We start from the raw sequence: 26157 nt of genomic DNA, 5'->3' as shown, positions 1-26157 counted from the left end.
TTTGGGGAGAGGATGAGCATATATTAATTCACATTTTTTTGTTTGTTTTGTGTGTGTACAAAATGACTTCAAAGATGATGATGGTCAAAGATGTTGCTCCATTGTCTTTTCACTTGCCTCATTTCTGACAAGTAATCTTCTGTCATTCTTACCTTTTAGTGTATCTTTTTTTCTATCTGCTTTTAAGATGTGCTCTTTTTCACTGATTTTGAACAATTTGATTATGATGTGCCTTAGAGTAGTTTTCTTTGTGTTTCTTGTTCTTTGAGTTCATTGAGTCTCTTGGATCTGGGAGTATACAGTTTTCATCTAATTTGGAAAATTTGGGGGCATTACTTCTCCAAATATATTTTCTTCTTCTCTCTGTGCCCTCCTTTTCAGGGACTCCAATTACATGTACCTTAGCCCACTTGAAGTGCCCCATAGCTCAAGGATGGTCCTTCATTTTCCAGGTTTTTTCTCTGTGTGTTTCATTTTGGATAGTTTCTATTGCTGTGTCTTCATATTCACTAATCTTTTCTTTTGAGTGTCTAATCTGCCTTTAATCCCACCTAATGTATTTTTTTCTCAGACACTGCAGTTTTTATCTCTAGATGTTCTATTTAGGCCTGTTTTATATCTTCCATGTCTCTAATTAACATGTTCAGTTCATGTCCTCCATCTTTTTGAAAATATGGAATACAGTTATACTAATACTTTCAGTGTTTTTGTCTGCTAATTGTAACATCTATGTTAGTTCTCAAAAAGTTTCGTTTGACTGACTTTTCTCCTCATCATCGGTTGTACTTCTGCGCTTTTTTGCATGCCTGGCAATTTTTGATTGGATAGTTGACATTGTGAATTTTACATTGTTGGGTGCTGATATTTTTGTATTCCTATAAGTGAGGAACTTTTTTCTGGGATACAGTTAAGTTACTTGGAAACAGTTTAATATTATCAGGTCTTGCTTTGAAGACTTATTAGGCTGGACCAGAGCAGCATTTCATCTAGGGCTAAGGTTCCCTGCTCCTGAGGCAAGTGCTTCTGAGAACTTTATCCTGTGCTTTAGGAGGTTTTGTGCTGTCTTGCAGAGCAGCACAATTCTTGGCCCTTGGCATGAGTAAGACTCCCTGTTGCTCTACATCCTTGTCAGTAATTGACAGTGTTGGACTTCTAAGTTTTTACCAATTTAGCAGATGTGGAATGAAAATGGTTTTTGTTGGTGTTTTAATTTGCGTGTCCCTGATTTGTGTTTCCAATGTTCATTTAGCTTCTGCTTGAAAAACATCTGTTAGTATTTCATTTAGTGCTCGTTTGCTGGCAATTAATTCTCTCAGTTTTTGTTTATCTGAAAACATTTTTACTTTGCCTTATCATTTGTAGGCATTTTTACAGAATTTAGAATTCTTATTTGGTAGTTTTCGACATTGTAAAGATATTGTTCCAGTGTTTTCTGGTTTCTGGTTAAAAGTTGTATTGTAGCCCTTTGGAAAGGCTATAAGATTTTCTTTTTGTGTTTGTTTAGCAGTTTTACTCCAGTGTGCTCAGGTTGGTTTTCTCTGTATTTATCCTTCTTGAGACCTGTGGTACTGCGTAAGTGTGTGGCTTAATGTCTTTTATCCATTTGAGAGATTATTGGCCATCATCTCCTCAAATATTGCTTCTGCTCACTCTCTTTTATTTCCTCACACTCCAGTTACACATACACTAGACCTTTCACTCTTATATTCTTTTCTGTGTTTTTCCTCCTTTTTTATTTACATGCTTTAGTCTGTAATATTTTCTACTCATCTGTCTTCCATTTCACAGTCTTTTTAGCTATGTCCTAATTGTTGTCAAAACTATCTGTTGAACTCTTAGTTACAGTATTTTTCAGTTCTAGAATTTCCATTTCATTATTTTTCTAGATTCAAATTATGACATCTGCCATCTTGCCACTTATCTTATTGAACATATTAATCAGTTATTTTAAGGCCTGTTTCTGATAAGTTCAGTATCTGGATCAACTGAAAGTGTGTTTCTGTTGTCTTTTTTTTCTTTGTCCTTTGTCCTGATAACATTTGATTGAATGCCAGACATTTCTTATACAAAATTGTAGAAATTATGGATGATATTTTCTTCTTTTGGGGAGGATTTACTTTTGCTTCTGGTTCACAGTTAGGGTAGGGACAGGCCAGTTTAATCTGTCTGGACTTGAGATCATTTGAGACTGGGTTTTGGTCTTTATGAGGGCTGCTCTATTTCCAGTTTGGCATTACTCCTAGGGTATAAGTTTTCCTTGGTCCTACCTGAAAGCCTCGTTGTTTTGTTGTTGACTATTACCCCATCTTCTTCAGGAACCCTGAACTCTGGTTTCTGCCTCTCAACAAACGTGAGCCTGATGAAGCTTGGCTTGGCTTCTCTGCCTGTTAGCTGCATCTTCTGCTCCTCTTCTCAGCCTCTTAGCCACTGATGCCATGAAGGGGGAAGTGGCTGCACGGCAGGCTCGCTTCTCTCCTCTCCTTTTTCCCAAATTCTGGCTGCCTTGCTAACCCCAAACTCCAATTTTTGTCTCCCTCGCTCTGTTGCATTTGCTGAAAGCTGTGATTTAGCATCATCTTCTTTTACCCACTGATTTTGGCTTGATTTCTCAGACTTGTGGGTCCATGCCAGTTGTATATGGAAAATGCCATGCAGGGAAAGATAGTGCAAATCAGAGGCTCACTTCAATTTATTTCGCGGAATATGGCCCCTCAATCTTGATCGTCGTGGGAGCTTTCTGATAACCTTCATACAGGTTTTTTTAAAAATTAAGTTTGGGGCCGGCCCCGTGGCTTAGCGGTTAAGTGCGCGCGCTCCGCTGCTGGTGGCCCAGGTTCGGATCCCGGGTGCGCGCCGACGCACCGCTTCTCCGGCCCTGCTGAGGTCGCATCCCACATACAGCAACTAGAAGGATGTGCAGCTATGACATACAACTATCTACTGGGGCTTTGGGGGAAAAAAATAAATAAATAAAATCTTTAAAAAAAATTAAGTTTGATCTATCTTTTCCAGTTCTTCATGGCGTGAGGATTGGTGTGATAGAAGGTGACCATTGTAGCTAGAATTGGGTTTGCTTCTAGCCCTTAGAAAACTGCAAGTGTTTATCTTTGGGATATTGGATTAGAGGGGATTTTTACTCATGTTACTTTATTTATTCAAATCTGTATCAATATATAAATCTAAAACACAAATATTTCCATATTTTCAGAGTAAGCATGTACTAACAGTATATTTCATTAGCAATTGAAATGTCTTTAAGAGCTAAAATTTAAAGATCACAGGATTTAGTCGTTTACTATAGCAGACTGATTTTAAAACTGATTTTTATATGTTGTGGAGGAAAATTAAAAATAATTTATGTTTTTTGAAAAAGAAATTATTTATGTAAAAATAATACATTCTGGTTATAGCAGTAAGGAGTGAATATGTGACTCTGGAGAGAATTTTTGGAAATTACTGAAATCTTTTGTTGTATTTTGTTTTTCCTCCTAATAGAGAGGCGAAAAAAGGCTTCAGCATGGGAAAGAAATTTGGTGTATCCTGCTGTTATGGTTCTCCTTCTTATTGAGACAGTAAGACTTTATTTACCTACTTAAATAAAGCAAATTATTTTTTATTTACTTTAACATTTGAGTATGGCAACTCCCTCAGCTAAATGGTTTCAAGTAAACTAGTTTCTGTCAACAGGATTAAAATCCATCTATGCCTTTATTTGTAAAAACTCATTAGAGCAAAAATAGAAATTAATGGTAGTTTTTTAAAAGTTCTCAAGATTATCTATTTCCTCATGAAAGCAGGAAATTCATTCTTTTGTTTTATTGAAAAGTCAGAAGAGACAAGGTGTTGTATATACTCTGCTTCATACTCTATGATAGGATATGAAAATTACATTATTAAATTAGTTCTGATCACATTTAAAAAATGGTTAAAATGTTGAGTTGTGGGTTTCCAGTTGGTGAAATCAGTTAGTAAATGGATCTATATTATTAGCTTTTGTCACAAGCTTTGAAATTCTAATAACTTGCAGAATCTTTTAGAATTTATTCTGGAGTTTTTGTAGATAGTCTGATTATTGTAGGTTTATATGTAGATTTTGGCCTTGACTGTTTTTCCTCTATTCTGAAGCGTACATTTGGTTGGTTACTTAGATTTTAATATCTTTGAAATTAAAACTAATGGCTTACTTTTTGTGTTGTAGTCCATCTCGGTTCTCTTGGTGGCTTGTAATATTCTTTGCCTGTTGGTTGATGAAACAGCAATGCCAAAGGGAACAAGGGTAAAGTAAAATGCTTTAAAATGTCTTTCTTTTGCAGAAGTATTCTGTGTGTATACCGAGTGTTTCAAATAAGTAGATTAAATCATTCACTTTTCTGCATGTATATTTTTCAAGTTCTATGAATTTCTTTATGCAATGAGCCTTCATAAACAGTGTTTATAAACTATGATTTTTGTTTCTGATTTCTTACTTTGGATTGGCCAGGCCTTTTATCGATTATAGAGTTTCCTTTTATACTTCATATCAGAGTTTATCTTTGTTTTATTGAAATTCATATTTGTGATTCTTTAAGAAAATGTATACTCTGAAATAGTAACATATAGTTTATTATTAGATGGATTCATTGGGTTTGCAAAAGATCCAAATATACGGTTTTAGGGACTCACGCTTCAAGAGTCACACCTTTTATGAAACTGAGTCAAAATGTTCAGTTACTGGAGGAGAGTCAGATGTACATCTTTTCATGAATTAACTTAGTTTTCTCTCTTGTTTAAAAATTGATGGTTTTATTAAATTCTATCAATTAGTCTATTGGAATATATTCATATTTAGCATACTTTTTCTAGGTGTCTCTATAAACTTTTAGATACTTAAAGTGGCATTTAAGTTTTGACATTTCATTATATTTTTCTAAGTCAGCAGCTTTCCCATTCCCCATAGAAATGACTTCAACTCTTCCAGACTTTTGATGCCACTTCTTTCTCTGAATTAGACGTTATACCTTTTCTCTCATAGAAAAGGCCAATATCTATCTTAATTCCTTCCCTTCAGTCCGAGATGAAGATACTCTGTTCTTTCAAAAGCTAATTCTTTCAGCCATATTCTCGGTTTAGATCCCTCCCACCGCACCTTTCCAGGACCTTGTGCCATCTCTCACTGCCATTGTCTTTCCACCAGTGTGAGCCGACCAACCTGTTCCAGGTGCCTCATTCCACTAACAAACAGCAACAATGATAAATAATCCTCCTCTATCTACAGCCTGGTTTTTGTCTTTCATTTAGACCCAAATCCATTGATAGAGCAGAAGTTCACCTACTGTGTTGCCTTCTATCCATTTTTTAACCCACTTTCATATACTGCACACTAGGTAAGTCCCAAGCCCCATGGTACATTTTTGTACCATACCCTTAGTGCATAGTAGAGAGAGACTTGTACCTGGTAGGATCCTTGTGTGATTGTATAAATAAATCAGATCATCTTATTCCTGCCTGTAGGCCTTCTCTTGAGACAGGGAATATTTCTAAAATGTTTTCCGTCCTGGTCAATAAACTTTCTATTATGCCTAAGTTACAATGTATATATAATATATGTGATATTGTTTATTGGTTTATTTTTTATTAGGCTGACTACACATTCTTAATTATCTTGGTATTTCTGTTAGGTGTAATTCAAGCTGGTAGTAAAATAGTAGTTCATATTCACAGAGTTCCTTTAATTAGGAAGCTTTGAAAATTTTTTGCCTGTCTGGTCTCATTAATAAATATTACTTTTTCTGTTTGTTTTTTTAAGTTCTAGATAAAGATAGGTTTTGAAAAGAGGTTTAATGTTCAGGAAAAAGTTTATAGCATTTCATTTAAAAAATCTGTGTTAATTAAGTTATATCTTTTAAAACTCTAAATTCCCAAGGAAGATTTGGGGAAAGGAAACTTTAAAATTTAGAAACAGGATATGCACATTCATTTTGTTTCTCTGCTTAGCTTAGTTTTGACATATTTTAATTGTATAATTTTTTTATGTTGCCTCAGGGTTTAGATAATTATATATTCCATTCCTGTTGTGCTATTATATTTTTATTTTTATTTTATTTTATTTTATTTTATTTTATTTTATTTTATTTGTGAGGAAGATCGGCCCTGAGCTAACATCTGCCAATCCTCCTCTTTTTTTTTTTTTTGCTGAGAAAGACTGGCGCTGGGCTAACATCCATGCCCATCTTCCTCTACTTTATATGGGACACCGCCACAACATGGCTTGACAAGCGGTGCGTCGTTGCACGCCCGGGATCCGAACCGGTGAACCCCGGGCTGCTGCAGCGGAGTGCGCGCACTTAACTGCTTGTGCCACCGGGCCGGCCCCGACTATTATATTTTTAAAAAATGTCTTCCAAAGATATTCAGGATTTAACAGTAAGCATAATCATATCATTTTTATAAGTTAAATTACATTTGAGATAAATCAGAAATATTTTAAGCTTATTAAAATTATTAATGTGTTTGAATTAGTTATGAACTCAGTCTAGTGTCACGTTTTATTGTCCTTTGAAAGTCTGGATGTTACTCCACGGTATTAAACATTCCTAATTTCAGCTGTCCTATATTAGTGAAACAACAGTTTTAGGGAAACCAAATATAATAGTGTCATTGAATTCTGAAAAGTGTTTTTTTTTCCTCAGGGACCTGGAATAGGAAATGCTTCTCTTTCTGCTTTTGGTTTTGTGGGAGCTGCACTTGAAATCATTTTGATTTTGTATCCTTTCTTTAACTGAACATTCTGTTAACGAGTTTTCTGTCTAGTTTTCTGGGACAGTGGTAATTTACTAAGACACTTGCCTAGAATCAAAAACAAGTCAGTCTTCCTCAAGCACTCCTAGTGGCTTTTTGTTTTGTTTTGTTTTGTTTTTCCTTTGGGCCATAAGACTTGGGAGACTACTGAGAACTTAAGGAAACTGGCATTCTTGGAGAGTTTTTTCCTTGATTCTCACAGCTATCTTATGGTGTCCTCTGTTGTTGGTTTCTATAGCCTCCGATTTTTTGGAAACTTTATTCCCAAGAAGGATGACACAACTATGACAAAGGTAAGATAAAGTCTTAGGTGACTATGCCTCCTTTTTGCCTTCCGAGACAAACACACTGTTTTATTTAGTAATCGCCCTGAATGGTTCATTTGCAGTGATAGGTGTTTGTTTGTAAGTTGCATAAACACTAACTGGAAGATTTTCAAAATGCTGAATGAGTGGGAAAAGGATGTGCTCTGTTTAATTTGGACGGCATCCATTCACTTGTAAATGCACAGAACTGCAGCTTGTTAACTAGCTGTAGAAGGCTCCTGAAAGGACTCTTTCTCCTCTAAAGAAAACGTATTGCTAATGAGTAACTTTGATTGCACTAACTGTACTTCAGGGGCTTGTTTGAAATCTGAAGAACTTAGTTGCTACAAGTAGTAGAGACAAAGTATTTCAAATTTGAATAATTAAAGCAAGACGGAAGAGTACTATTCAGAAACATTTTGTAGTCTGAGGCTAATTTGACTTTCTACAATATGTCATTGGCTTCGGAATTAGCAAAGGCTGTTATTTTATATAGTGACTACGTCTTTGTAAAATATTCCCACAGGCCGACAATGAAGAATAACTAGTAAGAGCTGCTGGCTTCTTTTCTTTTTATTGTATATTCCATGTTTTCAGCCTATTTTAAAAGCGAGAGGTTATTTTAGCTATCTTATCTGTCTGTCTATCTGTAAAATGCTATATGACTTCTTGAGATAGTTAGCATCTAGTTTAAAGTGATCCTAAGTATTAATGAGTATTTTCAGCTCCTCTTATTTAATATGAAAGATAAGCATAGGTTACATTGAAAGTGAATGATTAGAAGTTGGGTGTTTTGGATTTCTAGCCTTTTGGTATTAAATCTTATAATAGTTAAACATATTAGAAGTAGACATTATATATCTGGAGCAGTAGTCTGGCTTTAAAAATAGAGTCAGAAGTATTAGATGTATTAATTCTTTTTTACTTGACAGGAATACCTTTTGAAATTGGCAACCTCAGTCAATAATGTAAAATACATTGTCTGAGGTGTAATTTAAGTGTTCTATAACTTTATATTTGTGCCAGATACTGTAAATATCTTCTAGAACTTACAGATATAACTTCAAATGTTTGTAGAAAAAGTTTCTTATTCTCTCTAAAATCTATATTGAATAGTATCATTAAGAAGTTGCCCAAGTACAGTAGGTAACTAGAATGTACAGTAACTTCCCAGAATGTGAGTGGATTTTCTTTATCATCCTGTTGTTTAACTGCCCAATATTCTTTCTGATTTCTCATAACAGATCATTGGGAATTGTGTGTCAATCTTGGTCTTGAGCTCTGCACTGCCTGTGATGTCAAGAACACTGGGTAGGTTTGAGAAATTTTCATGTGAAGTCCATGCCGTTTTAAGATGTCTTTTCTAAACTTCTTTCTTAACTTTTAGTTTCTAAACTTCTTCAAAAAGATCACCCTTCGAAATATATTTCCTCCCACATTATTTTATACCTTTACTTCTATACTGCATTTGTATGTAGGGCTATCCCAAAACAAGTACTTGTATCAAATAAATACCATTTTGTTTCTAAATACTTAAAAACATTCCTTCTCCAAACAATGGACTTTTTTTTTTGTCACTGATTTTAGTTAAGCTTTTGAGTCCTCTAGTTAGGAAACTGTGATTTTAAAAAAAAAGTTTAATGGCTAGAAAATATCAAACTAATTTTTCTTATATGAAACATTTTTTAAAACTTGTAATTTAGTATGTGGTTTAGAAATTGAAAATCTGTAAAACTTATTTTAAGCTGCTTTGTGTCTATGAAATGGACTTGAAAGTGGTGAGATCTTTGAGTGCACATGATTTAAAGGACATCCTTTAGTTCTTTAGTTTTTTGCTTGCCTGTCATTCATATAGTTTTCTTAATTTTTGGGTTTACAGAGAATTTTGGTTATCTTTTAAAAGTAAAACATTTCCACTTCGTCATTGAAATAGTTGAATAAATCTTCATTTGGCTTTCTTATCTTTCATAAAGCACTATTGCAGAGTGTATTCTCAGTTCTGGGGATAAATATTATTTCAGACAAAAATTTTCATTAGACAGTTCTGCTCGGTTTTCTGAACTTAGGTTTTGACTTAACAGTGTTCACAAAAGATTAGAAAAAGCCCATCCTTGCATCTCAGCACCTTGCTCGTAACAAAAACTACTAGTGAGTTTGAGTTGCTTTTGTTTTAGCTCTTATGTCGCCTCCATTATTTATTCAAGACTCACAGCCATCAGGGATGGAGGCTGTGCCCAGAAAGTATAAGCTTTATAGTTATCTTCATAATTCTTACAAAGAATTTCATGTTTTAATAAAAAGTGAAATCTAAGTATAAATGTAGTCTGTTTCACAGACTAATACAAAGCTCATTTACTTCGTGGTCTTATTTCTTTGTGTTTGCTTTATAGGACTTGTTATTGTTTTCACATCTGCTTATGGTGGGCTAATCTTGAAAATGCCAAAAATATGCACTCTAGTAACTTGATTTGTAGCTAAATGTTATCATTTGTATTATGACAGTCCAACAAAGAATTTCTGTGATATTACGGCCACTGTACCATTTTATCATTTATGAAACTCACTGTCCTCTGTTATTTAAGATTAATTGTTAATAGTAATATCTACTGATTTTATGGAATTACATGTCGAGTATAGTTTTAATAGAAAGAAAACAAATTAATGGCAAAATTAGCTTTTTGAAGATCAACAAATTAAATTCCTGAGTAGTTTGCCATAGAGATAAATAAAAAGACGAAAAAGAAAGATGGAACAATTAAAATGCAGCTAACAAATGCCTGGACCCAGCTGTCCAAACAGGATTAATGGAGTGCATTAGGGTACAGTGAGTCATGTGGTGCTTTGCAAAATATCAACATGCACTGCATTACATGTTATGCCCAGTGGCACTGAATAGATGAAAAGAAATAAATACGTTAAACAGATTCATAGAGGCTTTTCACAGTATTAAAAAAGCAAATTTCTGGACTAAAAGAAAAAGCTTTATTTTAGTATTATGGGAAATGCAAACTAGAGTTACTTTGTAATTCCTCTATTAACCCTTTAGAATTGAGTCTTTGATTTTAAGAAGATAAAATATAGAGAATTGTCATGAATATTATCCTAGTGTGTAACAGGATTTTGGTTTACTAGCTGAAAAGCTTATAAGACTAGAATAGAGGATGTATTTAACAACCAAACTCCACGCTGTGAAATTTTTCGCCCTTTCTTGTTGCCTCTAACAAGGAAATCCTGACCCTTAGGCTGCTCTCATCTGCTCCTGTGAATTCACCCAGCAGCATCCCATCACTTACAGTTAAATGAGAAATGAAGTAATAAGAAAAATCATAATTTACCTGTATACATGCAATTTTTCTATTATTTTAATAATTTTTATTGATGATTATAACTTTAATTACAAATTGAAAATACATTGACTCCTGTGTATAATAATTAATTTGGTGATATTTTTGCTTCAAAAATGAAAGTGTTCTATGAGGTTTTTTTTTTCATATGCCAACTGCTTATTGTTACTGCATCATAGGCATAAACTATAGCTTTAGACCTAAATGCCATGTGTGATATGACACATTTATTAAAGAATTGCTTTGAAATAGCTTTTTATGTTTGAATATGGAAAATTTTGTACCAATTGAAAAACTACCACAAAGTAGATTTTATAAGCTTATCACTTGCCACAGGGAATTAGGTTGTGAGGAAATTTTTGACTATGTATTTTTAGTCAAATATAATTAATACAGATGATGGTTTTGTTGTTCATAGGATACACGAAGAATCTGTGCTTAACATTTTTTATTCGAACTCTTATTAAAGCCCTTTAAAAGTAATGCCATGCCAGTGGATATGATTTCCAAAACATTGTTTTGCTGCCTGTTTAGACTTCAGTTTTGAAGAATCCAACGTTTTGGGGGATTTGATGTTCATATTTTTAGTAAACAATTTGCTGTTTGGTTTAATAGACTTGCAAAGTGATTAGAGAGGATGGTTGACAAACAAGGTGAAACTAGAATAGGATCAAGCCTAATAAATTATCTATAGATGCCCGAACTTTTCTATAATAAAATATTTTAAAAGTAGGAATGAATTTTGTAAGAATAGATTTTTGTATGATTGATATGTTTTTTATTGTGCTTCATCAAGAAACAACTGAGAGATTGACATCTTTTTCATTATTCTTTATTTGAAATCTCCTTTTAACAGGGAGAATTTTTCTCAAATGCAACCACCAAACTTTGCAATACTTTTACTAATTTCTATTTTAAAATTATTTTTATAGTTTTTTTTTCATCCTGAAGTTCTTTCTGTGACTCCTAAGTTCTGCAAGGCTCAAATGCAGATTTTTTTTAAAAAAATGTGCTTATGATATTAAAACAAAAACACTTTCAAATCAGTTTGAATTTATTCTTAGTATTTCCACATATTTCTCATCTGGGTCCCATATAGTTCATCATCTTGCAGGAGATAAAGTGGATTGTTCTCTTTTGTTCCTTGATGAAGGGACCTTGTTTAAAAACTGGTCCTTTTTGGAGATATCTTTATTTGGGGTTTTGTAAATACTACTAATCTTTATCCTGGGCTTTCCCTCTCTAGTTCTCAGTGTGAAACAGAAATAAATGATGCTTACAAATGACAAATGTGAAATAGAAGTATAAATCATAATATGTATTCCTAATTTGACTTTGATGTAAAAATAATTCCAAACCCCATATTAAAAATTTCTCAGCAAAAAATTTGTATATGACTTAGTTATATTCAGTTATATTACAGAAAGCAATAAATGAGTGGTACTAATTAACTTTTGAGTGATATAATGTTCTTATATCTGAGCAATAAATTTGTATATCTAGTTAGGTTTTTTAATAATAAAGAAAAGTATTCTGTGTCAAATGTCTGAAAGAGGTAAGAGAATAACTAACGCTCACTTCCTTAAATACTTTTATTCCCAGTGTCTCCTTGTCGTGTTCTTCTGATGCTGCTCTTGTTTCAGGGCACGTTGTCCTGTCTGAGAAAATGTCACGTTGGCTGCTCATTATCTAAATAATTTAGCCATCTGTTAACATACATTCAAATACCTTAAATTTTAATTTGTAAAGTATTTTTCATATGAAAATAATTCCAGTTAGGATCATTTCGTTGGAAGGAGCCTTAAGATGTAATTTTTTTAATGTTAACAATTAAACTGTTACAATTAAAACTAGACAGTAAACTCTAGTAAGGGTCTAATTTGTACCAAGAGTCAAGGACCCTAACCTGGCGGAGAGTACTTTAATCGTGCATCCGCACACAGTCAACTTGGAGACCGAGGGACAGGTCAAAGAGGTGACCTAAAAGTAAGACCTATTTTTATTTTTTTAATAAAATCTTATTTTTAATATATGAGTATATACATGAATAAATTCTCCTTATAAAGAACATTAAAAATTAGAGATGGGGCTAAAATTCCTGTGACCACCAGTTTTAATCCCAATCCCCTCTTCAGAGTTTCCAGGAACCAGTTTGATGTATAGTCATGCGTTGCTTAATGATGGGGACATGTTCAGAGAAATGCGTCGTTTGGTGATTTTGCCATTGTGGGAACATCGTAGAGTGTACTTACACAATGTAGATGGTATAATCTACTACTCACCTAGGCTCTATGGTACTCATCTTACGGGACCATCATCATATGTGCTGTCCATCGTTGACTGAAACGTTGTGATGTGGCGCATGACTGTATAGCTTTTCAGATCTTTTTCTGTGCATATGTATACACATGTGTAGTGTACTGTGTAGGAAATTGAAAACTCTCACCTGGGCGTTACTTTGTTTCTGACTCTTTGGTTAACATGCTTGTTCCTTCTGTTGACTCCTAACTTCAGTGTGCCTCCCAGTAGGAGTTAAAAGAGGAAAAGGTTTTGAGATCATTTCCTCTACCGGAACTCAGTCATCTGAAAATGAATTTCAAATCAAAACACTTAATTATCTTTTTCCTTTCAGGTCACCAGTGACCTCCTAATTGCCCAATCCTATGGATTCTGTTTTTATCTTAATTGCTTTGTGACATTTGCTATTTGTATTCCCCACTTCCCAGATTTCTTCATTTCTGGTCACCACTGCCCTCTTTTTTTCTCTTTTCCTTCTCTGGCCATTCCTTAGCTGTCTCTTGCCCTCCTCCTTCCCTCTCTCTTTCCTCCTCCCTCTCTCCTTCCCTCCCCTGTATTTCCCTTCAGTCCTTGGGCACTTTCTATCCAGTAGGCCCGTTATATTAGATGCCTCCACCTTCTTGTACCAATGCCTAAGGGCAGTACTCAGTTTCCTCTTGTTAATATTTCTCCCATTTGCCTCTTCCTTCCCATTTCCCTTATAAAAAAGGTAAAAGAATCAGACTTGTCTAGCGTCAAAGCAGAGAGCTGCATATATAGTTTTAATATTTCATTGTGAGGGAATGTTCATGAAGTAGATTCTAAACAGATATTCTTTTCTTTGAGGAGGAGAGAGTAAGAAGTGAAATCAGTGCAAAGGAACTAAAGAAGTATTTAATTTTCCAAGTGAGGAAATGTTATTGAGAGAGATTATGGAGGCTCTGTCTCAAAATTTTCTTCAGGAAGAGAGTAGACAGTTACCATCCAATTTGGAGGGCTTACACTTTCTCTTATATAGGTAAATTAGCACTTAAGGTTCTTTCTTGGACTGTGATTACAATTCTCTTTCATTGAATTTTAGTTTGTATTAAAATTCACATACTCTAGTTCATCTGGACTACTAAATTTAGTTGCCTTCACATTAGGACAAAATGAATTTGTAGCATGTAAACAGTCACGACTAAAATTGGTTTGATACTTGCAAATACACTTTCCATCTCTGAGCTTTGGTTGACATTGTTCCCACAGTCCCCTCTCCTCCATCTCTCTCTCCCTAAGTCCTCCCCATTCTCTAAGGCTGGGTTAGATTCTGCACTTTCAGTCTTGTCTTATACTTACCTATGTACATTGACTTTCTCAAGAAAGGGCAAGACCATATATTATGCATCTTTTTATCCCTCACAGCACCTAGTTCATAAATATTTGTGTTGTCAGTGGATGCCACCATGTGGAGTGTGGTCTATGTTCTCAGAATAGATGAACTAAGATATTTCAAGCGTTCACCTTCTATCCTGGTTGTCTTTATTTCCATGTTCCAAGCTTGTTTGACCAAGTAATATAGTTTTATTATTTTGAAAGACCCTTATAATAACAGCCAAAAGGTGGAAACAACTGAAGTGTCCATTGACAGATAAGTGGATAAACAAATTGTGGTATATACATACAATGGAATATTATTCAACCATAAAAAGGAATGATGTCTAAGTGAAATAAGCCAGTCACAAAAAGACAAATCCTGTATGAGTCCACTTATATGAGGTACCTAGAGTCGTTTGATTCATAGAAACAGAAAGTGGAATGGTGGTTGCCAGGGCCTGGTGGGGAGAGGAAAATGGAGAGTTCTTTAATGGGTACAGAGTTTCAGTTTTGCAAGATGAAAAGAGTTCTGGAGGTTAGTTGTAGGACAGTGTGAATGTACTTAACATTAAAAAGTGTACGCTTAAAAATGGTTAAGATGGTAAATTTTATGTTATGCGTGTTTTACTACATTTAAGCAAAAAAAGAAAAAGGAATGGCCTACTGATACATGCTACAATATGGATGAACCTTGAAAACATGCTAGGTAAAAGAAGACAGACACAAAAGGCCACATGTATTGTTCCATTTATATTAAATGTCCAGAATAGGAAAATCCATAGAGACAGAAAGTAGATTGGTGGTTGCTAGAGGTTGGGGGAAGGGGTAATGGGGAGAAACTGCTTAATGGGTATAGGGTTTCACTTTGGAGTGATGGCAGTGTTTGGAACTAGATAGAGGGGGTGGTTACACAACATTGTGACTGCACTAAATGAACTGAATTGTTTACTTTAAAATGGTTAATTTTATGTTATGTGAATTTCATCTGAGTAAATTATTTTTTTTAAAGACCCTTACACAGTAGATAGTAAATATTTGTTCTCGTCCCTGTTTCCTTGACATGGTAATCTAATTAATTCTGAGGCCTAAATATATTTAATGACTCTGAGTCAGTCTTTGAGTGTTATCCCTTTGTACCTGATAAGGGCAGAGGGAGCAGACAAGAGGGGCCTTTATAGTACAGATAGAATCCTAACCGAGAGCACCCTCCCTCATCCCGCCTCTCCATCCAAAGTCTACTCATGATTTAAGGGCTATTTCAGCACCCTCCCTTCTCTTACAGTGAAAATGTGATCCTGTCACTTCCCTGCTCCCAATGCTTCAAAGACTTTTGCCATTAGAATAGTGTCCAGTCTCCTTCGGGTGGCACAGAAGGTCCTATATACCTAACCCCTGCCTGCATGTCCGGCTGCATCTCTTGCTACTCCAAGCCTCACATTTTGAACCATCATTAATGATAGGGGTGCTCTTCATGTGTGTTGGGATGGGAACAAAGTACTGCTCCACCTTCTGTGCCTTTGAACATGTTACTTCAACTGCCATCAATAATTTTGTTCACCACCCATTCCCTGGCACAACCTAACATGCCATTCGAGATTCAGCTCAGCCATTGACGCCACAGGTAAAGTTTTCCTTGATCCTCTCCCCCATAGGCCTTGCTCCTGTGTACTCTCATAACACTCTTCTCAGTCCTCCATATGTCTGCCGTGTCATTTATCACATCGTGTTCCAACTGCTCACTTTCCTCTTCCCTGTAAAACTGTGAGCTCCTTGAGGTCAGGGATGATCTGTGTGTATCCATTATCTGCACACGGCGTTTAGTACATGTGCGTGCAGTGAGGGAACTCCTCTGCTTTTCTGTTTCCATTTTACTTAATTGTACAAAGACGTTTAGTCATGCTGGAAATATTTCATGTTATGCAAGTCTTCTCTTCTTAGGAAGACTGTCTTTATTATGAAGGGAATAGATGTCTTACATACTTACTTTGTAACTCCTACAGTACCTGTATAGTGTTAGGAACAAGATAGGAACTCAGAAATACTTAAAAAATTTAACTTATAACACAATAGCAAATACAGAAATATGGGATTTCTAATTAAATATAATTGGCACAGCCATATACTAATATATTCCTGCATGATATGGAGTATGTAGTCTGAAGCCCAATAAATGCATTTTAACAGCTTTATTGAGGTGTAATTGATGTACCATAAACTGTACATGTTTAAAGTGTACAATTTGATAAGTTTTGACTTACATGTAAGCTTGTAAAACCGTCACTGCAATCAAGATAGTGAACCTATCTATCACCCCCAAACGTTTCCTCTTGGCCCTGTGTAGTTCCTCCCTCACACCTCTCCCCCGTCCCTGTATCCCCAGGCAACCACTGACCTTTTTATAACTGTAAATTAGTTCCACATTTCCTAGAATTTTATATAAATGAAATCATACTATATATACTATTTTTTATATGGTTTCTTTCACTCAGCATATTTATTTTGATTCATCCATTTTGTTGCATGTGTCAATAGTTCATTTTTTTATTGTTGACTAGTATTCCATTATATGTATATACCACAGTTTGTTATCCATTTGCCCACTGAAGGACATTTGAGTTGTTTAGAGCTTTTGGCTATTATAAATGAAGCTGCTACGAACATTCACATCAAGTCTCTGTATGACATACGCTTTCCTTCCTTTTGGGTAGTAACTAGAAGTGAAGTGCCTGGGTGTATGCTTCATTTTTTAAGAAACTGCCAGACTGTTCCAAAGTGCTTATGCCATTTTACATTCCCACCACTAGTGTAGGAGAATTCTGCTTCCTCTACATTTTCACCAATACTTGGTATAGTCAGTTTAATGTTAGGCATTCTAATGGTATGTAGTGGTATCTTTCTGTGGATTTAACTTGCAATTCCCAGATGACTAATGTGCTCATTTGCCATCTGTAGATTTCCTTTGGTGAAGAATCTATTCAGATCTTTGGCTTATTTAAAAAACTGGGATTATTTTCTCATTCTTGAGTTTTAGGTGCTGTTTACATATTCTAGAAAAAGGCCTTTAGCAGGATATGTGATTTGCGAATATTTTTCCTATTCAATGCCTTGTCTTTTTATTCTTTTAACAATATCTTTCAAAGGACAGATATTCTTAATTTTGATGAAGTCAAGTTTACCAAATAGTCTTTCATGGATTGTGATTTTGGTGTCATATCTACTAAATCTTTCTCTAACCCAAATCATAAAGATTATCTCCTATGTTTTCTTCTAGAAGTTTTATACCGTTAGCTTTCATACTTAGGTCCGTGACCCATTTGGAGTTAATTTCTGTGTATAGTATGAGGTATGAATTGAAGTTTATTTTTTTGATTTGAGTAGCCAATTATTCCAGCACCGCTGCTTGAAAGGTCTATTCATTTTCTACTGAATTGCCTTTGAAACTTTGTTGATAATCAATTGGCCGTATATGTGTGGGTGTGGGTCTGTTTGTCTTCACATCAGTACTACGCTGTCTGAATTACCGTAGGTTGATCATAAGACTTGAGATCGTAGTGTAAATCCTTCAGCTTTGTTCTTCTTTTTCAGAGTGCTTTTAGTTATTCTAAGTCTTTTGCATTCCCATATGACTTTTAAAATTAGCTTGTCATTTTCTACACAAATGTGTAGATGGTCTGCTAGGATTTTGATTTGGATTGTGTTGAATCTATAGAACAAATAGGAGAGGATTAACATCTTTACACTATTGAGTCTTTCAATCCCTGAACGCTGTAAACTTTAGTTTTTTTTTGTGAGGAGATCAGCCTTGTGCTAACATCTGCCAATCCCCCTCTTTTATTTTTTTTTTTGCCGAGGAAGACTGGCCCTGGGCTAACATCTGTGCCCATTCCTCCACTTTATATGGGACGCTGCCACAACATGGCTTGCCAAGCAGTGTGTTGGTGCGCGCCTGGGATCCAAACCAGCGAACCCTGGGCTGCCGCAGCGGAGCGCGCGCACTTAACCACTTGCGCCACCGGGCCGGCCCCTGTGAACTTTAATTTTTTAATTTGTCTCAGCAATGTTTGTAGTTTTTTGTTCAGGTCTTGGATATTTGATGCTATTGTAAATGGTATTTTTTAAAAATTCAATTTCTGTTAGTTCATTGCTAATACATAGAGATACAGTTGATTTTTGTATATTGATCTTTTATTCTGCAACCTTGCTAAATTCACTTATTCTATTATCTGTTTTGTAGATTTCATTGAATTTTCTACTTTGATGATTATGACATGGGTACAGTGTTGAATAGAAGTGGTGAGAGCAGACATTGTCAACTTGTTCCTTCACATAGTGGGGAAGCATTCTGTCTTTTACTGTTAACTCATGTTAGCTGTAGTTTTTGTTTGTGTTGGTAGATGCCTTTTACTAGGTTAAGGAAATTCCCTTCTTTGCTGACATTTTTGTCAGGAATGATGTTGGATTTTGTTAAATACTTTTTCTGCATCTATTGACATAATCATGTGGCTTTTCTCTTTCTGTTAACATGCTGAATTAGTTGAGTGATTATTGAATGTTAAACCAACCTTGCATTCCTGGGATAAACCTCACTTGGTCATGATATATTATCCTTTTTTTATATTGTTGGGTTCAATTTGATAAAATTTTGCCTAGGATTTTTGCATCTCTATGAGTATATTGATCTGTAGTTCTCTTTTCTTGTTAATCTTTTTTCTGGTTTTGATATGTGAGTAATGCTACCTTCATTGAATGTATCCAGAACAATTTCCTCTTCTTCAATTTTCTGGATGCATGCTAGAGACTAAATGTTTGTGTTCCCCCAAAATTCATATGTTGAAACCTAACTCCCAATTGATGGTATTAGGAGGATGGGGCCTTTGGGAGGTGATTAGGTCATGAGGGTGGAGCCCTCATGCATGGGATTAGTGCCCTTATGCAAGAGGTCCCAGGGAGCTCCCTTGCCCTTTCTGCCTTGTGAAGTTACAATGAAAAGACAGCTATCTGTGAATCAGGAAGTGGACCCTCACCAGATACCAAATCTGCCAGAGCCTTGATTTTGGACTTCCAGCCTCCAGAACTGTGAGATATAAATATCTGTAGTTTATAAGCCACCCAGTCTATGATGTTCTGTTACAGCAGTCCTACTGGACTAAGGCAATGAGTTTTTATAGGATTGATTTTTCTTCCTTCAGTGTTTGATACAGTTCATCAGTGAAGCCATCTGGGCCTGGAATTTACTTTGTGGAAAAGTTTTAGCAACAAATTAAATTTCTTTTATAGATGAAGGACTACTCAGCTTATCTGTTTCTTCTTGAGTGAGCTTTGTTACTGTCTTTTAAGGAATTTGTATTTCATCTGTGTTGTCAAGTTTATTGGCATAAAGTTTCCTTATTATCCTTTTAGTATAACTAGATAGTGCAGTACAGTGATAGCACCTCTCTCATACTTGATATTGGTAATTTGTGTCTTCTCTCATTTTTCCTGAATAGTATGGCTAGAAGTTTATTGCTTTTTATTGATCTTATCAGAGGACCAGTTTTTGGTGTCATTTATTTTTCTCTATTCATTTTCTGTTTCACTGGTTTGCTCTTTATATTTACTTTCTTCTGCTTACTTTGGGGTTCATTTTCTCTTTTCCTGCTTCCTTAAAATTGAAGCTGAGTTCCCTGGTTTGAGATCTTTTTTCTTTTCTAATATTGGCACTTACCATGATAAATTTCCCTCTACATACTGCTTTGGCTGCATCCCCCAAATTTTGATATGAAGTGTTTTCATTTTCATTCAGTTCATTCAGTTCAACATACTTTCTGACTTCCCTTTTTATTTCTTCTTTTACCATGGTTATTTAGAAGCACGTTATTTAGTTTCCAGATATTTGGGCATATTCCAGAGAGATTTGTCTGTTATTGATTTCTAATTTAATTCCATTGTGATAAGGAAATATACTTTGTATGACTTGAATCATTTTGAATTTATTGAGACTTGCTTTATGGCCTAGAACATGATCTATCTTCTTATATCTTGTTGATGCACTTGAAAAGAAGGTGTATTCTGCTACTCATGGGTAGAGTATTCTATAAATGTCAGGACAGTTTGGTTGATAATGTTACTCAAGTTCTCTGTATCTTTACTGATTTTCTAACTGCTTGTTTTATCAATTATTGAGAGAAGGGTTTTGAAATCTACTATAAATGTGGATTTGTTTATTTCTTCTTAAAGTCCTACCAGCTTTTGCTTCATGTATTTTGAAGCTCTTGTTTTAGATGCATAAATGTTTAGGATTGTTATATCCTCTTAATGAATTGACCCCTTTAAAATTATGATAATGATGGAGACATTCTTTATCCCTCGTAATATTCTTTGCTGTGAAATCTACCTTGTGTGACATTAATATAGCCATTTCAGCTTTCTCTTGATTAGGGTTAACATAGTATACTTTTTTGCCATTCTTATACTTTATATTTAAAGACACAATTTCTTATAGATACTTTTGAGTTGGGTCTTGCTTTTTTATCCAACCTATCAATCTTTGTCTTTGAATTTGGATGTTTAGATCATTTACATTGAATGGATTATTGATATGATTATGTTTGAATCTACCATCTTGCTATTTATTTTCTATTTGTCTCATTTCTTCTTTGTTCCCTTTTTCCTCTTTATCTTCATTCTTCTGGATAAATTGCATTTTTTAAAAATGATTTCATTTTATCTCCATTGTGGGCTTATTTGCTGTAACTCTTTGTTGTGTTATTTGAATAGTTGCTTTAGGGTTTGTAGTATACATTTTTGGTTTATCACAGCCTACCTTCATGTGATATTATAGCACTTAGTATAAGAACCTTAGAACAATATACTTCCATTTCTTCCCTGCCAGCCTTTGTGCTCTTGTCATACATTTCACTTGTACATATGTTATAAATCCCATAGTACATTGTTTTTATTTTTTGCTTCAAACAATGATCTTTTAAAGAGATTTAAAACTAAAAAGTCTTTCATGTTTACCCCCATAGTAATCATCTCTGTTGCTCTTTGTTTCTTTGTGTAGATCCAGATTTCCTTCTGATATCATTTTCCTTCTGCCTGGAGGACGTTCTTTAACATTCCTTATGATGCAGGTCTGCTAGCGCTGGATTCTTTCAGCTTTTCATATGTGTGAAATGTCTTTATTTTGCCTGATTTTTTAAAGATATTTTTGCTGGATATGGAATTTTAGATTGACTTTTTTTCCCTTCATTATTTTAAAGATGTTACTTAACTGTCTTCTCACGTGCGTAGTTTTTGACAAGAAATCTTCTGTGATCATTATCTTTGTTCTTTTTTATGTGATCTGTCTTTTTTATTTGACAGCTTTTAAGATTTTTCTTCTTATTACTGATTTTAAGCAGTTTAATTATGATGTGCCTTGGTATAGCTTTCTTGAGATTCTTGTTCATTGAGTTCATTGAGCTTCTTTGATCTATGGGTATATAGTTTTCATCAAATTTAGATGTTCAGCCAGTATGTCTTCCAATATCTTTTCTTTTCCATTCTCTGTTTCCTCCTCTCCTTCAGGAATTCTGACCAAAAGCATATCAGCCATTTAAAATTAATTCACAGTTCACTGGTGCTGTATTCATTTTTCTGTTTCATTTTGCTTTCTGTGTTTCGTTTTGAATAGTTTCTATTGCTGTGTCTTCATGTCTACTAATCTCTTCTTTTGCAGTCTCTAATCTGTCATTAATCCCATCTAGTGTATTTTTCATATCTTACATTGAAATTTTTCTCTGTAGAAGGTCAGTTTGGGTCTGTTTTATATCTTTCATGTCTCTACTTAACAAGTTCAATCTTTCTTCTAGCTTCTGAAATATAAGGAATATAGTTTTGTTGTTTTAATGTTCTTGCTACTCATTCTATCATCTGTGTCATTTTTAAGTTGATTGTTTTCCCACAAGCACACATTGGTCAGTTCCCTGCTGAGTACTCGAGACATCCTCTGTACACTGTCCAGATTCCCACCCTGTGCGGGTCTCTAGCCACCATGCTGTCCCCAAGCTCCAGATGCATCTCTTCAACTCTCCAGGATGGCTGGACCCTCTCCTGTTCCTCTCCACACTGTGGCCTGGAAGCTTTCTTTAGGCAGGAGCTGTGGCAGACATAGGGCCCACCTCTCTTGTTTCTCATCTCTCAGCATCATTGACCTTCATTGCTAGGTGTCCAGGATCTTGAAAACCATGGTTTGGATATTTTGCCCAGTTTTTTGGTTGATTCAAGTGTGAGGGAAAATCTGGTCTCTTTTACTCCATTTTGGCTGGCATGTGAAGTCAATAAACATATTTCTAATTGACATAATTTAATGAACATCTACTTGCACAGTGAGACTGGTCAAAAGTTAAAGTCTTTGCTTTAATGACATCATCTTCCATTTCACCCCAAAAGTTGAGCCTCCCTTTAGTGTTAGAATGACCTTGTTTTTGAATGAATAAAACAATTGGCAATGAGCCTATTTACATTAATCTTGAAATTAATGATGTTTAAAAATTATTGTAGATTTTATTATTTCATACTCTTTAAGTCACATTTATTTTTTGACACTTTCTTAGAAAAGTTTATTTCAGAAGTCTGGTTTAGAGAAGGGAATTTGAAAACCTAGTCAAGATAGTAATTTAAACTAACTGTTGCAAGAGTCCAGAGGGGAAAAAAATATGTAAATTCCAGTGTTTCCTCAAAGAACATTTAATTTATAGATGTGTTTTTTTATAACAAGATGTATGTGTTCTTTTTGGCAGTCTTACATTAAAGCCATGGATATTGATGTCAGCCATTTGTGTGACACATAATTTATTGATAAAGTTACTTTAATGATTCCTTTAGTGTGTCAGGCTTTATAAAATCTCTCTCAACTTCTTGCTAGTTAAGGAACATGAATATGCTTGCTAAAAGTCAAAGTTGACTCAGGTGGGCTAACAAATGTAAATTCTGTTGACTTATATTGCAGGTGGAGTAACAAGCTGTTTCTTGAAATGAGGTTTTGTTCTTTTATACCTTACCTTACCTTTACCTTTACCTTTATACCTTTACCTTAGTTCTTTTATAGGTATGAATAGAAAAAGATCTTTATTCAAGGAATTATGCGTAAAACATTTTCAATTGAATCCTGATGGGGGGAGCTGATGTGTGGTTTGTCATGAAGAGTATTTTGACAGATAATCCAGATAATGTAGCCTTATGCCTAGCTGCTGCTTAACTAAGCTTCTTACCTGGTATATATTTTACTTATCTTTTAAAGAAATGGACTTCTGAATGGGAATAAGCATTTTGATATTTGACTAGGAGTGTTAAATAACAACATTTGATAATTGAATTTTCTTATAGTTAGGAGTATTTTAAAATTTTCTGCCATAATAACCTTTTATACCTTTCTCCAGAAATAGATATTTTGAAGTATTATACGTTTGTATACAGACATACCTCAGAGATACCGCAGGTTTGGTTCCAGACCTACAACTGATAGATCTACAACTCTACAACTATGATATATACAACTATGTACTGGGGCTTTGAGGAGAAAAAAAAAGAGAGAAAGATTGGCAACAGATGTTAGCGCAGGGCCAATCTTCCTCAAAAAAAAAAAATTAAAACAAACAAAAAATTTATTGCTAAAAAATGCTAACCTTCATCTGAGCCTTCAGTGAGTCATACCCTTTTTTGCTGGTGGAGGGTCTTGCCTTGCTGTTGATGGCAGCTGACTGATCAGGGTGGTAGTTGCTGAAGGTTGGGGTGGCCGTGGCAGTTTCTTAAAATAAGACAACAATGAAGTTTGCTGCATCAACTGACTCTTCCTTTACAAACGATTTCTCTGTGGTATGCGATGTTGTTTGATAGCATTTTACTCACGGTAGAACTTCTTCCAAAATTGGAATCAATCCTCTCAAACCCTGCTGCTACTTTATCAACTAAGTTTATGTGATAGTCTGAATCCTTTGTTGTCATTTCAACAGTCTTCACAGCATCTTTACCAGGAGTAGATTCCATCTCAAGAAACCACTTTCTTTGCTCATCCATAAGAAGCAACTCCTCAAGGTTTATCATGAGATTGCAGCAATTCAGTCACATCATCAGGCTCCACTTCTACTTCTAGTTCTCTTGCTGTTTCCACCACATCTGCAGTTACTTCCTCCACTGAAGTCTTGAACCCCTCAAAGTCATCCATGAGGGTTGGAAACACCTTCTTCCAGACTCCTGTTAATGTTGATATTTTGACCTCTTCCCATGAATCATGAATGTTCTTAATGGCATCTAGAATGGTGAATCCATTCCAGAAGGTTTCCAATTTACTTTGACCGGATCCATCAGAGGAATCACTACCTATGGCAGCTATGGCCTTACAAAATGTATTTCTTAAATAATAAGACTCGAAAGTCAGAATGACTCCTTGATCTATGGGCTGCAGAATGGATGTTGTGTTAGCAGGCATGAAAACAACATTAATCTCATTGTACATCTCCATCAGAGCTCTTTGGTGACCAGGTGCATTGTCAGTCAGCAGTGATATTTTGAAGGGAATATTTTTTCTTGAGCAGTAGGTCTCAACAGTGGGCTTAAAATATTCAGTAAACCATGTTGTAAGCAGATGTGCTGTCATCCAGGCTTTGTTGTTCCATTTGTAGAGCACAGGCAGAGTAGATTTAGCATACTTCTTAAGGGCCCTAGGATTTTCGGAATGCTAGGAGAGCGTTGGTTTCAACTTAAAGTCACAAGCTGTATTAGCGCCTAGCAAGAGAGTCAGCCTGTCCTTTGAAGCTTTGAAGCCAGACATTGACTTCTCCTCTCTCCCTATGAAAGTCCTGGATGGCGTCTTCTTCCTAGGTCTTCTGGATAACCTGCCGCAGCTTCTACATCAGCACTTGCTGCTTCACCTTGCACTTTTATGTTATGAAGATGGCTTCTTCCCTTAAACCTCGTGAACCAACCTCTGCTAGCTTCAACCTTTTCTTCTGCAGCTTCCTCACCTCTCTCAGCCTTCATAGAATTGAAGAGTTAGGGCCTTGCTCTGGATTAGGCTTTGGCTTATGGCAATGTTGTGGCTGGTTTGATCTTCTGTCCAGGCTACTAAAACTTTCTCCCTACCAGCAATAAGGCTGTTTTGCTTTCTTATCATTCATGTGCTCACTGGAGTAGCACTTTTAATTTCCTTCAAGAACTCTTCCTTTGTATTCACAGCTTGGCTAACTGTTTGATACAAGAGGCCTAGCTTTTGTCCTATCTCGGCTTTTGACATGCCTTCCTCACTAAGCTTAATCATTTCTAGCTTTTAATTTAAAGCTAAAGACATGCGACTCTTCCTTTCACTCGGACACTTAGAGGCCATTGTAGGGTTATTAATTGGCCTAATTTCAATGTTGTTGTGTCTCAGGGAATAGGGAGGCCCAGGAGAGGGAGAGAGATGGGGGAACAGTGGAGCAATCAGAACACATACAACATTTATCAATTAAGTTCACAGTCTTATATGGGAGTGGTCCGTGATGCCCCAAAACAATTGCAATAGTAACATCAAAGGTCACTGATCACAGATACTATAACAAATATAATAATAATGAAAAAGTTTGAAATATTGCAAGAATTACCAAAACGTGATACAGAGACATGAAGTGAGCAAATGTTGTTGGAAAAATGGTGCTGATAGACTTGCTTGATACAGGGTTGCCACAAACCTTCAATTTGTAAAAAACACCATATCTGTGAAGTGCAATAAAGCAAAGCACAATAAAAAGAGGTATGCCTGTAATAAAATGTTAAGTTAAAACTTTAAGTATTGTTACTTTTTCTTAAGTATTGGTGCTTTTAATAAAAAAAGAACATTTTACAATTTAATTGTTGCTGTGACAAAAACCTCTCAGACAGAAGTTTAGAGAAGTGATTGATTAAGCTTTCTTGCTATTCAGTCTTATAGAAGATTTTCAGAATTGGAGAGCTATGTGTGTTGTCCAGAGTAATCTTTTAGTCAGTCAATACTAGTTGGATTTTTAAAATATTAAATTAAATTTGAAACAATGATGTCTTTAGAACTAGTCCTTCTAATCTAATAATTTGTCTAGTGCCTCAGTGCACTGTAGCAACAGGTT

At 35.2% G+C, this 26157-nt stretch overlaps 1 protein-coding gene across 3 annotated transcripts in view; it reads left to right on the top strand.

Moving 5' to 3' along the window:
- The window catches only part of LMBR1 (limb development membrane protein 1), a 162929-nt gene that overhangs the window by 120798 nt on the left and 15974 nt on the right, over nt 1-26157 (top strand). For all 3 annotated transcript variants that reach the window (XM_087433681.1, XM_087433676.1, XM_087433671.1), the window contains exons 11-15: nt 3496-3572; nt 4199-4276; nt 6669-6742; nt 6980-7070; nt 8327-8393. In XM_087433681.1, coding sequence (XP_087289807.1) covers nt 3496-3572; nt 4199-4276; nt 6669-6742; nt 6980-7070; nt 8327-8393 — 387 coding nt within the window. The remainder of the gene's footprint in view (nt 1-3495; nt 3573-4198; nt 4277-6668; nt 6743-6979; nt 7071-8326; nt 8394-26157) is intronic.

This window comes from Ceratotherium simum, chromosome 1, assembly GCF_057802395.1.
Source record: "Ceratotherium simum simum isolate JZ-2026a chromosome 1, ASM5780239v1, whole genome shotgun sequence".
NCBI classification, from domain to species: domain Eukaryota; kingdom Metazoa; phylum Chordata; class Mammalia; order Perissodactyla; family Rhinocerotidae; genus Ceratotherium; species Ceratotherium simum.
Note: the sequence above shows the minus strand (reverse complement) of the source record. Positions and strands in the feature narration are given on the sequence as shown.